Source organism: Macrosteles quadrilineatus, unplaced genomic scaffold (genome assembly GCF_028750875.1).
Source record: "Macrosteles quadrilineatus isolate MER2022 unplaced genomic scaffold, UCM_ALF_1.0 Scaffold_9__3_contigs__length_116548681, whole genome shotgun sequence".
Taxonomy (NCBI): Eukaryota; Metazoa; Arthropoda; class Insecta; order Hemiptera; family Cicadellidae; genus Macrosteles; species Macrosteles quadrilineatus.
In genome coordinates, this window is record NW_026542602.1 from 61,768,732 (window position 1) to 61,785,040 (window position 16,309).

The 16,309-nt window shown below is 33.6% G+C and overlaps 1 protein-coding gene across 1 annotated transcript in view; it reads right to left on the reverse strand.

Annotated features, from left to right (window-relative positions):
* LOC129003499 (DIS3-like exonuclease 2) overlaps positions 1-14,871 on the reverse strand; it is a 25,014-nt gene extending 10,143 nt beyond the window's left edge. Inside the window, exons 1-2 of the mRNA XM_054431794.1 lie at positions 14,747-14,871; positions 13,324-13,566 (exon numbers count right to left, since the gene is read on the reverse strand). Coding sequence (XP_054287769.1) covers positions 13,324-13,566; positions 14,747-14,871 — 368 coding nt within the window. The remainder of the gene's footprint in view (positions 1-13,323; positions 13,567-14,746) is intronic.
* Between the last annotated feature and the right edge of the window lie 1,438 nt (positions 14,872-16,309).

Genomic DNA, 16,309 nt, shown 5'->3' on the forward strand with positions numbered 1-16,309 from the left:
TGTCGGTGAATCGATTAAAACTGAACTTAAAAGTACTCTTCAGTCTTGTCCTCTACCAATAAAAATGGACTTTAGTAAGGAGAATCAAATTTATAAAATATACAATAGATCAAAATGGAAAATTAGTTAATGAGAAAGAATGTATTGCAGATTTCAGAAGCCTTACTATCCTTACCATTGAGAAGAGAGATTTAAAGCCTCAAATTGAAAATGCTCTTTTAAAGATTGACGCTTCTATGCACAAATATCAAGCGGAAGGTAGTGGATGGATATATGACCACACTAAATATTGGCAGTTGCACGTTTACAAGTACAAAGCCCCTAACTCCAAAGTCATACATTCCCACACCAAAAAGTATTAAATTGACAAAAGCAGTTTTAAATATAAAGAATGTTGATAATAAATGCTTCCTTTGGTCAATTTTAGCAGCTTTACATCCAAGGAATGCTAAACATGCTAATAGAGTCTCTAACTATGCACCCTACGTAGGTAAGTTGAACATGACAAATATAAAATATCCCGTAAAAATATCTGACATAGATCAATTTGAAAGAAAGAATAATATAAGTGTTAATGTATTTGGAGTTGAAGACCAAAAATTTATATATCCATTAAGAAGAACCAAACTGAATAGTAACACTCATATAGATCTATTATTATTACAACAAGGTCGTAAATCACATTACTGTTTAATTCGTGATTTTAATAGGTTAATGCTACGGTCAACAAAAGATAACAGTAAAAAGCATTTTTGCAAGTTTTGTTTACAACATTTTTTACACCAAAGATAAATTGGAGTGTCATATAACATATTGTAAAAACTTTGATGTCCAACGAGTGGAAATGTCTAAACAAGATACATTACAATTTAAAAATTATAAATATCAACTTAAAGCCCCATTTGTAATTTATGCTGATTTTGAGTGTTTTATAAACTCTAACAACCATACTCCATCTGGATTTGCATTTGTCGTAGTAAAAGATTCTAAGATTATTTCTGAAGAGTTATATAGTGGCGAAAATGTTATGGATGTGTTTTTCGAAAGGTTGTTTGAGACTTATGACTTCATTAAAAATCAAATGGCAATATATATCCCCCTTGTAATGACTCCTGAGCAAGAGGCATCTTTCCAAAACTCAACACATTGTCATATTTGTGAAAAGCCTCTATATTTTGATAGGGTACGGGAACATTGTCATTCAAATGGCCAATACCGTGGAGCTGCCCACAATGATTGCAATTTAAACTATAAAGTAACAAAGAAAATACCAGTATTCTTTCATAACTTAAAAAATTACGATGGACATTTAATTATGCAACACTTGGGAAAGTTTAATCGTAAATTAAATTGCATAGCCAAAGATATGGAAAAGTACATTTCATTCTCTGTTGATGATTTAGTATTTTTAGATTCCTATAACTTTCTGTCCCTTCCATTATACAAATTAGCTTCCAATTTAAATACATTTAGATTCATAGACAATCCACTACTACAAACGCAAAGGCGTATTTCCCTATGAATATATGACAGGACCAGATAAGTTTGCAGAGTCTCTAACCTCCAATTGAAAAATTTTACAGTACTTTAACTAAAGAACATATCTCTCCCATCGAATATGAACATGCTAAAAATGTCTGGACCCATTTTAATATACATAATTTACAAGAATATCATGATTTATATCTTAAAACAGATGTATTGCTACTGGCTGATGTGTTTGAGACATTTAGAGACCTGTGTTTAAAGGATTACAAACTTGACCCCGTACATATGTATTCACTTCCAGGACTAACATGGGAAGCTTGTCTTAGAATGACTGGTATAAAATTACAATTATTTCAAGATATTGACATGCATTTGTTCATAGAAAGTGCAATCAGAGGAGGAGTCAGTATGATTTCTACACGTTACGCTAAAGCCAATAATAGATATATGGGCAAACATTATGATCCCAATCAAGAAAGTGTGTATTTAATATATTTAGATTGTAACTCGCTATACTCCACAGCTATGTGTGAGACACTACCCGTGGATGGATTTCGTTGGACGAATGAGATAGACTACAAAAACAATCAAAATGATGAGTTTGGATATATCTTAGAAGTTGATTTAAAATACGATAAAAGCTTACATGATTTACATAATGACTATCCATTAGCACCTGAGAAAATGAATGGCAAATTAATACCTAATTTAAATGACAAAACTAAATATATTTTACATTATAAAGCATTACAAAAATATGAGGAATTAGGTTTGGTTGCTACAAAATACTATAGAATTTTAAAATTTAGACAATCAAAATGGCTTTCACCCTATATTAATTTTAATATTGAAAAACGCAAATGTGCTAAAAATGATTTTGAAAAAGACTTTTACAAAATTGTTAAATAATAGTCTCTTTGGTCGAACAATTATGAACCAACGCAAGTTTCGTGATATATATCTCAAGGATGAGTCACTATTAACAAAATATGTCACTAATCCAAGGTTTGACTGTAGCAAAAAGTTCGATAACAATTTACATGCTATACATTTAAATAAATTAGTTGTAAAGTTTAATAAGCCGATATATTTGGGAATGACAATTTTGGATATTAGTAAAGTAATAATGTATGATTTCCACTATAATTATATGTCAAAATTTAAGAACAAAAGATTTCTTATGACTGATACAGATTCTTTAATGTATTCTATAGTTACAGAGGACTTTTACAAGGAAATAGAAAGTGACTTGCACTATTTTGATACCTCTGGATATAGTAAAGACCATTTCTTATACTCTGATAAAAATAAAAAAAGTCACAGGCAAGTTCAAAGACGAATTAGATGGTCATATTATGTATGAATATTGTGGTTTAAGACCAAAGTTATATTCTTATATTCCTCTAAAATGGTTATATGAAGAAGACAAGCAAGCTTTAGAGGTGAAGAAAGCTAAAGGAGCTGATGGTGCTACAGTTAAACATCTCCTTAGACATCAACATTATTTGAACTGTATTGCAACTGGGCAAGATTACTATGAGAATGTGACAAGAATTAAATCTACAAATCATCATCTTCAAACCTTAACCATGAACAAGAAAGTACTATCATTTGACGATGACAAGAGGTTTATTCTAGAAGATGGCATCAATACGCTTGCGCTTGGTCACTATAAAATTGATCAAACATAAATCTATATTTGCCATTATTCTTTGACCTTTTCTTTGTCAATTACAAAAAAGCCATATTTAGTTTTATCCCAGCATTGGTGGCAGAGATTTCTAAATTGGTTAAATGAAAAGTCATTACCAACATGATTGTTATATACATGTTTTAAATTTAAATCATCTTGTTTAAATAATATTAGGAAATTTACATTATCACGTAAATGTTTGTGTACTTTTGCTGTAAGATTGACACAAGTAAAAACAGTTAATATTTTTATGTCGACCCATTGAAAAAAATTGGTGTAATATTTTGACTATTTATGTCATCAAATACAACAACTGACTGTGATTTTACATCATTTGGTGTGATTTCACAGTCAGTAAACGTGTGTAATTTCACTTCGTCACACAAACTAAATATTTCAATTATTTTTTTATATTTTTCTTGTTCTAAAGATTTAGATATTAAATATAAGTTTGTAAATTTTAATCCTTCCTTTCTTACAATTAAATTGTAAATTACAACCGTCTTCCCACTTCCACTTGGACCACAAATAACACATCGAATATTGGTAGGAAATAGACCCAACTTCTTTGGTATATTTTCCTTAGTATGTACTATTTTAAATTTGTGTTTTTGTTGAATAAAAGACATTTTTTATATAATAAAAATGGTAAAAAATAATAAGAAAACATGTAAAAAAGGCAAAGGTTTATTCCTAAAGCCTTACAGGGGTCGAGGGCTATTGAATACTCTTATAAATAATCTTCCATTTCCACTTCACATACCATCATATCGGTACTGTGGACCTGGAACGAATATACGTCAAAATCTAGCCAAAAATGTACCTCCAAAAAATAAGTTAGACTCTTATTGTAAAGAGCATGACATATTCTACATGAATAATCCTGATACCGCTGCTCGGAACAAAGCAGACATGAGATTAGCAGACTTAGCTTGGACTAGAGTAACGGCAAATGACGCAAATCTTGCTGAAAGAGCTGCAGCTTATGCGGTGACAAATTTGATGAAGGCAAAAGCAAAAATGGGAATGGGATTAAAATTTAATAAAAAAAATGGACAACTACCAGCTGTTAGAGGCCGCAAAAGACGTGCCTCACTTCCGGGGGGTGTACCTAAAAAACGAGCTAAAAAATCTAACACCAAAAGTAAAAGAGTGCGGAATAGTTAATTTAGACAGTTCATCTGGCACACATTGGACAGCATATCGTAAAAATAAAGATATTGTAATTTATTTTGACCCATTTGGAATCCAACCTCCAAAAGAAGTAATTAAATATTTTGAGGGACATAAAATATTCTATACAACCGATCAAATACAAGATTTAAATAGTTCTATTTGTGGAATTTTATGTTTATCATTCATAAAAAATTTTTGTTTATAAAAATGGATTCATTTACTATAACATTTTCGGGTACAGAGCCAGAGCTAAAGTCAGTGTTCTTTCCTCCCATAGAATTAAATGATGATTATGTAATTGGATTAGTTGATTTTCAAAGTTATAATTCTATATTTAATGTGAAAAAACCTCTAAATACTTTAACATATTACAAAGTAGAGAAAAAAACATTACCAAAGGGAGAGATCTTAGTTGATGATTTAAACCAGTTATTAGATGGTAAACTTAAAGTTATAATACATAAAAATGGAGAAGCATTAATTAATACTAAAGTCAAACTTTTATTCAAAGGGCTTATTCCAAAATTAAATAAACTTAAAGGCAACAAATTAACCATTGGAGAAGGTGATGATGTTTTCTATTATGACCACAAAGCTCCAGTTACAATAGAAATTTCTGAAGGAACATATGAGGTGGTTGAGCTTGCAAAGGAAATTCAAAAGCAAATCCCAGACTTTTTCCTTACAGCTAATAATAAAACTATGAAAGCGACATTACTTTCTAGCCACGTGTTTGATTTTACAAAACCATGTTTAGGGTCTGTTTTATTGGGATTTAAAGGTGTTTCTACTCCTGGTGTACAGTTTGAATCTACAAATAAAATAAACATTAATAATGTAAATGTGATTAGAGTAAAATGTAATATTGCAAACGGGTCCTATTTAAATGGAAACAAATCACACACCATACATAGCTTTTATCCAGAAGCTCCTCCTGGCTACAAAATTATTGAAGTTCCAAGAAATATTATATATTTTCCTGTAAATAAGAGAAGTTTAGATGTTGTCAGTATTACATTTGCCGATCAGCATGACAAGGCAATTGACTTTAATGGAGAAGAAACTACAATTACTTGTCATATAAAAAAGATATGAGAATTTATAAGAATTTATCTATAAGTATACAAAATGCTAGGTTCCTACGATCAATAGGACTAAAGTTAAAATTTTCTATTAATAAAAATGGAAGATTTTCTAGATGTTACAGGGAAATCCCAATTCGACGATAGTGTGGTTAAAATTACAAATCACTCCTATGTTCCCCATAACACTTTAGCAATAAATAATTCTGATGAAATTCGAATATGTATTAATAATCAAGATTTGCTAACTCTCCCATGTAGGAGTTATCTGTATATTAAGGGAGAAATTGAAAATCATGATAAAGGTCATTTTATAAATAATGCATTTGCATTCTTATTTGATGAAATTAGATATGAAGTCGCAGGTAAAGAAATAGATATTGTAAGAAACCCAGGAATTTCTAGTCTTATGAAAATATTGAGCTCTTACAATAAAACAACTAAATTGTCAAATGTGGCATTTGATTCTGACACGAATTTAAAAGAGTTCCATAAAAGTGGCAAGTTTAGTACTTGTTTGCCATTAGAACTGTTAATGGGTGTATTTGAGGATTTTAATAAGGTATTAGTAAATGTCAAACAAGAATTGGTGTTGAAAAGATCCAAAAATGATTTGAATTGTATATTAACAACCACTAGTGCTCCAGCCAGTGGTACTGCTGATGCAATTCCCAAAATTATACTTAACTCAATTCAATGGGTGATGCCACATGTAATACCATCAGATGGGGAGAAGTTACAATTACAAAAGATGTTATTGCAAAATAAAAATTTGCAAATTGCATTTAGAAGCTTAGAGTTGCATGAACTTCCATCATATCCCAATACTACAAGACATACATGGTCAGTAAAGACATCTTCAAGTTTGGAGAAGCCTAGGTATATTATATTTGGTTTCCAAACAGCTAGGGATAATAGTGCACGAAAAAGAACTGATGAATTTGATCACTGTAAGTTAAAAAATCTCAAAGTATTTCTAAACTCTGAATATTATCCTTATAGTGATTTAAATCTCGACTTTGAAAATGGAGATGTCTCTAAAGCTTATGAGATGTTTATGAGGTTTAGAGAGACTTACTATAATACTATCCCAGATCCTATGATTAGTAGGGCTGAGTTTATGAAGAAATATCCACTAATTGTAATAGACTGTTCTAGACAGAACGAAACAGTGAAGGAAGGAATTGTTGATATTAAATTAGAGATTGAAACTGCAGAAAATGTACCAGCAAATACATCTGCATATTGTTTAATAATACATGATAAAGTGTTTGAGTACAATCCTTTGTCAAATGAGATAAATAAAATGTAAATAAAAGATGAAAAACATTCAACAAGAATTGGTTGACTCTGCAAATCAAATACGAGAGAAATATAGAGCTTTGAAACGTGGCAAGTTTCTAGAGGCTGAAGAGAGGTTCCAAACATTCCAACCTTTAATAGAGCCATTACAAGAATTAAAAAAAATCGCCAAAACAGAGAGGCCTCGAATGGAGATTCTCCCAATGACTCCATCTAGAATACCAGTGATACCAAGATTGCAACCATTACAGCAATCCACCCCACAGAAATTAGATTTTGGTCTTTTAGCATCAGACTATTTAGGAAATTACCTCAGTAAAAGTAGTATGACAGACACTACATATGGTATTAGACGAGAAGCAAATAAATTTTTTATTGGAAATAAGGAAGTTGACATTGCCAATGATGATGTTACAATTGCAAATAAAACCTACAAGGGGACAAAAGGTTTGTGGCAATTGTTAACTTTAAAAGAACCTGAGGATTATACTCCGGCTGATTTGCAAAATTATAAAGAAATTTTGGAAGCTACAAATGGACATTTAAAGAGTTACAAAGATGGTGCACCAATTTCAAGTAATAGACATACTAAATATCTTAATATAATTAAACCTCTATTTAAATCTGTTGGTGAAGGTTTGAGACAAGTGACTGGTAATAAAATAGACTATATTTATTGGGATGATCCTAATGAGCTTGTAGATAGGTTAAGACTTCTTTGGCTAAGTCGCCAAGCCGGTAACTCAGGAGTGGATAATGAAATAGATTCCATTATTGAGGAATTGAGAGAAAGTGGTATTATTTATTAAATAAAAATATGTTTATAGATAAATTTTATCGTTTATATAATCCATATAATAAGCCTGCAGAACCCAGGGCTAGTAATGAACCTACTTTGAATTTACAAGACGATAGTTGGAATTGTTTAAACCGTAAAATTGGTAATGTTAAAGATGGAGAGTTTGTAGATGATGTATCAACTTTGGGTCAGACATTAACTAGAAAAGGTGATGTCTTCTTACAAGGTAAAACTAAATATGAGTTTTTAGAATCTAAGAATAAAAATTGGAATGCTAAAAAACAGAAAATTACTAATGTGGAAAAGGGTGAAAGTTTAGATGATGTGCCCACTTTACAACAGACTTTAATACGAACAGATGGTAAATTTGTACAAGACAATAATAATTATGAATTTTTAGAATCAGAAAATGGTATTTGGAATGCTAAGAAACGGAAAATTACTAATGTGGAAAAGGGTGAAAGTTTAAATGATGTGCCCACTTTACAACAGACTTTAATACGAAAAAAAGATGGTAAATTTGTACAAGATGATAATAATTATGAATTTTTAGAATCAGAGAATGGTGTTTGGAATGCTAAAAAACAAAAACTTAGCAATTTGATGGAAGGTACAGATAGTAAAGATGCTGTGAATGTTTCACAAGTTCCAAAAATGGAAGTAGGCTATTGGAATTTTAATAATAAAAGGTTAGTACGTGTTAAACCTGCCATTGATGACACTGACTGTGTTACAAAAGAACAGACTATAACTTATAATAAAAAAGAAAAATGTTGGGATGCCAAAAATCAATTCATAAGAAATCTACCAGAGGGGGAACATTCGGATGATATTTGTCTAATGTCACAATCTATGCATTACGATGGATCAAAATTTGTATATGGAGAAAAAAATTTTAATTTGATGGAATATAATCCTGATTTATTAGTTGCTGACCCCAGATCTTTGAGTGGATTTAAGTATATAGATAATAGACCATATATACCAGAAAACTATGTATTTAAAAGAATGGAAGATAATCTATTGATTGGGGCTAATGGTGATGTATTTAGAGTTACAGGAAAGGATGATGTTATAAAAAATGAATGAAATTGCATACGAGCTTCATAAGCCTGCAAGAAAGAATTTCATTAGAAGGTCTTTTAAAGTATTGGGTATAAACGAAACCATACAAATAGATTTAGTTGATATGCAAAACTATGCTAGAGAAAATTCTGGCAATAAATATATTTTAACTTTAATAGATACATTTTCTAAAAAAGCTTATGCTGCTCCACTAAAGAATAAGACAGGGTTAGTGGTTACAGAAGCCATTAAAACCATTCTACCAAAGGGGGTTAAAAACATTCAATCTGACAATGGAAAAGAATTTTTTAATCAATATTTTAGCAAACTAATGAAAAAATTAAATATTAATCACTATCACACATTTTCTACAACTAAGGCTGCAATTGTGGAGAGGTTTCAGAGAACTTTAAAGAATTGGTTATATAGAGAATTTAGTGCTCAGGGGAGTTATAAATGGTTGGATTTACTTCCAAAGTTAATTCGAAAATATAATAATAAAGTGCATAGATCTATAGGAATGAAGCCTAACCAAGTGAATGTTAAGAATAGTAAATATGTGCATGAGAGGTTGACTTCTAAAGTAGTGCAAGTTAAAAAGCCAAGATATAAGGTAGGTGATAGCGTAAGGATTTCCAAGTATAAACATGTTTTTAGTAAAGGTTATACTCCAAATTGGACAGGGGAACTATTTACAATAGCAGAAGTTAAGAATACAAAGCCTGTGACTTATATCTTGAAAGATGAAAATGGCAATATAATCAGGGGAGGCTTCTATACAGAGGAGTTGTTAAAGACCAAGTATAAGGACATGTATTTGGTAGAGAAGGTAATTAGGAGAAAGGGTGATTCGTTGTATGTCAAATGGCTTGGGTTCCCAAGTAGCCAGAACTCATGGATTTCCACTAAGGATGTCCAAGGGAGCACATCATGAGCCGGGAGCATGCCCGAGTTCACGCACAAACCTCACATGATTTTGAAAATATACATGGGAATGGATGTGGATTTGAAATTTTAATGGAGTTTGAACATTTATATAGGCTTGTATTGGACGAGATCTAAATATAGCTGGTCTTTAAAAAAGTGGCCAAAAAATGAGCCATATTCCAGACGTGATTTTTAGTATTAACAAAAGTAGAAAATTTATATAGGGGTGTATAGGTCGAGAGCTGGGTCTTTAAAAAAGTGGCCAAAAAAATGAGCCACTCATTTTTCTCATTTTTCCCCTATAAAAAGTGCCCTAAAAGTGCCTCTAAAACGCCGAAAGTGGGGTCATATTCTGGTATTATATCTACTATTATCTACTATTATCACATGACTCGCAACAATCGGAATAATGTTGAAGGAGTTTCCTTGTTTCGTAATTTTACAGCGGTTGAGGTGATATTTGCACCGTGGTAAATGACTAATAAGTTTTATCTGTAGATACTGTAATTAATGACTTGTTTTAATAGTTATCTGGCTAAAAGATGGCAGTAAATACTAAAATCCCTGTTATTAAACCGTTTCTTCATAGGAACCAACTTTTAAAACACGATTTTTCAAGAAAGATACAGGGTATTCAAAATAGTACAGCATTTACTGAAAAAAACCCGCAATTTTCATACAGATAAAATAATTCTTATTCCACTAACATGTTTGTTTAAAGGAGAGTTTTAAATTGTGTTTAATATGACATATGTTTGTATTTGATGATTGTGAGATTCGAACCAAAGAACCTCTCGTTTTGGTATACCCTGTATTCAAAAAACATTATTAAAATGTTTATGATTGTCTTTGGGGATGGTTTGGTGGAAACATATTTTAATTCATCATTGTAGAACCCACGTTTTGTCTGAAATAAATTATGGACACCTTACGAGATTCCCCCTACGGCCTACATATACCATATTATTTAGAAATTGTCCATCAAATTATGTTGTCAAAAACATCTTTTCACAGCTTTTCCTAACGACATCTGTGAATGGCGATTCTGTAAATGTGGAGGGAAAACAATTCGACGCAAAGTGTTGAGAAAGTCTGATTTTTGGGTGAAGAAATCACAACTCGCGTGAGGGGATTAAGGGACGGAAATGTTGGCGGAATTTCGGCCCAAGGCATTTAGTTTGAGTCAGTGTAGCGTTGCGGCCCCAAACTGCCCCCCATGCTTCACCAAAAGTGACAAAATCCCATTTATTTGGGGTCAGTCTTTTATCTTGCCGCTGAAACCGCCTCTATTGAGTCTCCTTCGTGAGTGTTTGGGGTAAATTAACGCTTGCAAAAGGAACAGTTTCTTCAATTAATTAAATTTAATTTGTATAGCTCTTCTTTTATTTCATTTTTACAATTAAACTTTAACACATTTTTTAATGATGTAAGGTTTTTGATTATTCTCTCTAATGAGTTTGAATTTCCTATTATTTCGACGGGTATACTTAGCTGTCAACGTTAGCGGTCAATATTTGTTATGTACACCATTTGAGCGAGATCCAATGGATATTTCAGTAAGGGCTACCAGAATATTAAATATTTATTTATACTAATCCAAAGTAATATCATATTTGTATTCACAATCGCTATTATTTACGAATCTATAATTTTTTAAACATGCAACATTCTTTAGTTAACACGTAACTAAAATAATTTTAAATCATCACACACATGGTATTTAGCAATAAAATAAAACACAATTTACTGGCAAAACAAAACTCTTTCATTAAACAATTACATGTAATGTAATGTAATATATCTCGACTTTTTTACTTAACATCTTCAGACCAATTGAAGGTTTCAGTTATTTTGTAGGTTTATAAGAATATCCCCATAAAAAAAATACCACTTCTTTTGGGTTCAGGGGTACCCAAAACGGCCATATCCACCCAAAATTTAAACCAGAAAATGTTTACGAAAACAATACTTTCTCCATATACAACAAGGAGAGAAAGAAAAAAGTGCTGTTCTGGTAATTTAGGTGGTTTAAGGGGAAGCGATTCAAGCCCCTCCACCTCAACCTAACTTCGAAACAACAGCCAACAGCTGATTAGTTGATAAAATTTAAAAAAAAGGAGGGAATCCAGAAAAACTGCCATTTAAACCACCTAAATTTTGTGAGTGGACTACTGTATATAATTGGTATTAATCGTATAAAAAACAAGATTGTAAAAAAAAAAAAAATTGCAGACGACAACGCGAAAATCAAATCAAACACTACAAACACTAGTCATCCGTAGGGGAAATTCACCAAGAAACGCAAAGTCTCGCGCAATCGGGTTTCCTCTAGATTAACCGTGTGAAGGGGCAAGACAATCTGTTGGATGATTGCTCGGGAGGCGCAATGGAGCGCGCAACCGAGTGTCAATCTGTCTGTCCACATGACATATCGAGGGACATAAGGTTCGTTTGGCGTCCGAACCATTTGTGGAAACACCGCAATATGTGGTCGAACATATTGATTTCGTCTAGGAGTTATTAGTGATTTTCGTCAATAGTATCAGTTTTAATTTTGGAATTCGTTGAAATTTTGTTGCTTTGGAATTTGTAATTAAGTAATGGTTAAGTGGAACATTTTTGTTATGTTGTTTGTTTTTGAATTATTAAACTAATTATGAATAATCGATATATATATTTTTCCTGAGGGGTTTGTGGAGTATGATGTTTTTTATGTAATTTAAGAGAAAAATATTGATGATTTGAAATCTTATTTTTTCTAAAACAATCCAACTGGGTTAACCACCCTTTTTTACTGTATAATATATTTGACGTATTTTGAACGTTACAAAGCAAGGTAACAGTGCATATTATTAATTATTGAAGATAACATTTGATTTAAACACCTCTTAGGTGTGACATACATTTTACTTTCATAATCCGACATGTATTCTACTTTTAAACTAAATATTCAAACCACTTTTACCTCAAAACATCTTGGTGAATTGCAAATCTCATGAGGTACCCTTACACTTTAATTTGAAGCAGTAAATTTCAGTTAACTTTATCTATACAGAATCGGGTGGAATTTAAACAGATATTAAATTGTAAGTGCAATCATTCAGCATACATAGGTATACTAATTAATCGAATTTCACTATTACGAACCTGAATAAACTATGTAAGTATCTTTGCAAACAATACCACTTACTACTCCCTCCACGGAAATACACTTTCCAATACTTTCCACAAATAATCTACTTTAACACCCAGCCAGATAATTGAATTCTACAAGTCAACATTCAACACTGCGCCGTGTCGGAGATAAGGCGCAAAACAAGCGATTTCTCCCGTGGTTTATGTCGGCAACAATTATACTCGAGAGAAATGTATAATTGGTCCAATTCAGTTAACGCCACGACCGATCGCCGCGCGAGTTGTGTCTTACCGAGATGCGCATGCGCAGATAGAGCGCGCAGCTCGTGAAATAAATCCGAATCATATTTATGTCGGTGATTACGGTGTCAAAGTGAGAATTACCGCGGCCTGGGGATCGTGGAGAAGAGTCGTGGCCGCAGGATCTCCGGGAGCCCAAAGGTCAACCTCTAGGAGTTGCCTTCAGGACTGCGAATCCTCTAGGTCTATGAGCTCGGAAGATTTCCTTTGAGTTTGATGTGCTTCCGGACGCAACTTCGATTTTCTTATGTGTACATTACCTCTAGATCTGGAGAATTTCTGTGTACATTACCTCTAGACCTGAAGACCTTCTGCGTACATTACCTCTAGATCTGGAGAATTTCTGTGTACAATACCTCCAGATCTGGAGAACTTCTGCGTACATTACCTCTAGACCTGAAGACCTTCTGCGTACATTACCTCTAGATCTGGAGAATTTCTGTGTACAATACCTCCAGATCTGGAGAACTTCTGCGTACATTACCTCTAGACCTGAAGACCTTCTGCGTACATTACCTCTAGATCTGGAGAATTTCTGTGTACAATACCTCCAGATCTGGAGAACTTCTGCGTACATTACCTCTAGACCTGAAGACCTTCTGCGTACATTACCTCTAGATCTGGAGAATTTCTGTGTACAATACCTCCAGATCTGGAGAACTTCTGCGTACATTACCTCTAGACCTAAAGACCTTCTGCGTACATTACCTCTAGATCTGGAGAATTTCTGTGTACAATTCATTTAAATATCTTTATTCAATAATTGTACATTGTACATTGAATAGTGTCGAAATCCTAACCTGGACATTACCTCTAGGTCTGATGAACTCCTGTGTACATTACCTCTAGGTCTAGAGAATTCCTGTGTACATTTCCTCTAGATCTGGAGAATTTCTGAGTACATTACCTCTAGACCTGAAGACCTTCTGCGTACATTACCTCTAGATCTGGAGAATTTCTGTGTACAATACCTCCAGATCTGGAGAACTTCTGTGTACATTACCTCTAGACCTGAAGACCTTCTGCGTACATTACCTCTAGATCTGGAGAATTTCTGTGTACAATACCTCCAGATCTGGAGAACTTCTGTGTACATTACCTCTAGACCTGAAGACCTTCTGCGTAGATTACCTCTAGATCTGGAGAATTTCTGTGTACAATACCTCCAGATCTGGAGAACTTCTGTGTACATTACCTCTAGACCTGAAGACCTTCTGCGTAGATTACCTCTAGATCTGGAGAATTTCTGTGTACAATACCTCCAGATCTGGAGAACTTCTGTGTACATTACCTCTAGACCTGAAGACCTTCTGCGTAGATTACCTCTAGATCTGGAGAATTTCTGTGTACAATACCTCCAGATCTGGAGAACTTCTGTATACATTACCTCTAGACCTGAAGAACTTCTGCGTACATTACCTCTAGATCTGGAGAATTTCTGTGTACAATTCATTTCAATATCTTTATTCAATAATTGTACATTGTACATTGAATAGTGTCAAATTCCTAACCTGGACATTACCTCTAGGTCTGATGAACTCCTGTGTACATTACCTCTAGGTCTAGAGAATTTCTGTGTACATTTCCTCTAGGTCTGGAGAATTTCTGAGTACATTACTCTCCAGGCCTGGAGAACTCCTGAGTACATTACCTCCAGATCTGGAGAACTTCTGCGTACATTACCTCTAGACCTAAAGACCTTCTGCGTACATTACCTCTAGACCTGAAGACCTTCTGCGTACATTAACTCTAGATCTGGAGAATTTCTGTGTACAATACCTCCAGATCTGGAGAACTTCTGCGTACATTACCTCTAGACCTGAAGACCTTCTGCGTACATTACCTCTAGATCTGGAGAATTTCTGTGTACGATACCTCCAGATCTGGAGAACTTCTGCGTACATTACCTCTAGACCTGAAGACCTTCTGCGTACATTACCTCTAGATCTGGAGAATTTCTGTATACATTACCTCTAGACCTGAAGAACTTCTGCGTACATTACCTCTAGATCTGGAGAATTTCTGTGTACAATTCATTTCAATATCTTTATTCAATAATTGTACATTGTACATTGAATAGTGTCAAATTCCTAACCTGGACATTACCTCTAGGTCTGATGAACTCCTGTGTACATTACCTCTAGGTCTAGAGAATTTCTGTGTACATTTCCTCTAGGTCTGGAGAATTTCTGAGTACATTACTCTCCAGGCCTGGAGAACTCCTGAGTACATTACCTCCAGGTATGAAGAACTTATGTGTACATTACCTCCAGATCAGGAGGACTTCTGTTTACTTTATCTCTAGTTTTATATATTGCTTATGTAGGTACACAGAAGATTTGGTTTTATTTTTCAGGAGCTGTTCAGGAGCTACATTACATTAAGTCTGAGATCGTTTTGCAAGCATGTTTTCTAGTTCTTAATCGACCTGTTTACGTTCCCCCATTTATGTAGTCTTCCAAGGTACAGTACATTACTTCCAGCCATGGTGTCTTTCAAAGTAATTTTTCTAGGAATGGAGTCTGTTTAGCTAAATTTCCATCTGATCTGAACTCCCTCTGCTTAAATTATCAAGTCTGAAGTCCTTCTGTATATCTCAGGTTATGGAGTGCTCCAAAGAACACGTCAAACCAACAATTTACTCTGCTTGGTCAAGAAGTGATTGCGTTTTCTGGGTTTTGTTACAAAACACCCCTATAACTCTCGTTGAGTATTTGCAGACGTTTTATGTCTTTCAGGTATGATAGGGAGTTACATACCTTTTTTGCCAGTTTGGATCATCTACGCCTTATCAAGAAAAATAATTTATTCATAATATGAATGTATGAAAGTCACTTGACATCAATGTCTCGAGTGTTCTCACCAATCACTTCACCTCAGTCAGCACACAACGATGACTCCTCAACCCAAGTCGTGATTGTTAATGCCGCCGCTGTGTCCAGCTTCGATGAGTGATTCTTCTGTTTGTCTATCGCTATCCCTCCCAGATTAATGTCTTTGAGAGTGTCATTAACTTCTCTTCTCTCCCCCCCCTCCCACTCCACCCCTCCACTCTCCGGTGGTTCTCGTTCACGTATCAATACATATTAAATCACGAACAGCAGACTTGACTGTCATTCCCCTTCTTGAATAAACCACTGGAAATAATTTATATTCCGGATGGTCATTGTGCTTTTATTTTGGCAGATCATTGTTTCCAAAATGGCCTTTTTTTTTGCATTTAGTCTATCAAAATAATTGTTAGTAAATGTCACAAAATAATATTGAAAAATTATGAAACATTTAGCACAGTTGAAATAATATATTTCAAAAATGTAGTTATTGGTCTCGTACAACCTTTTT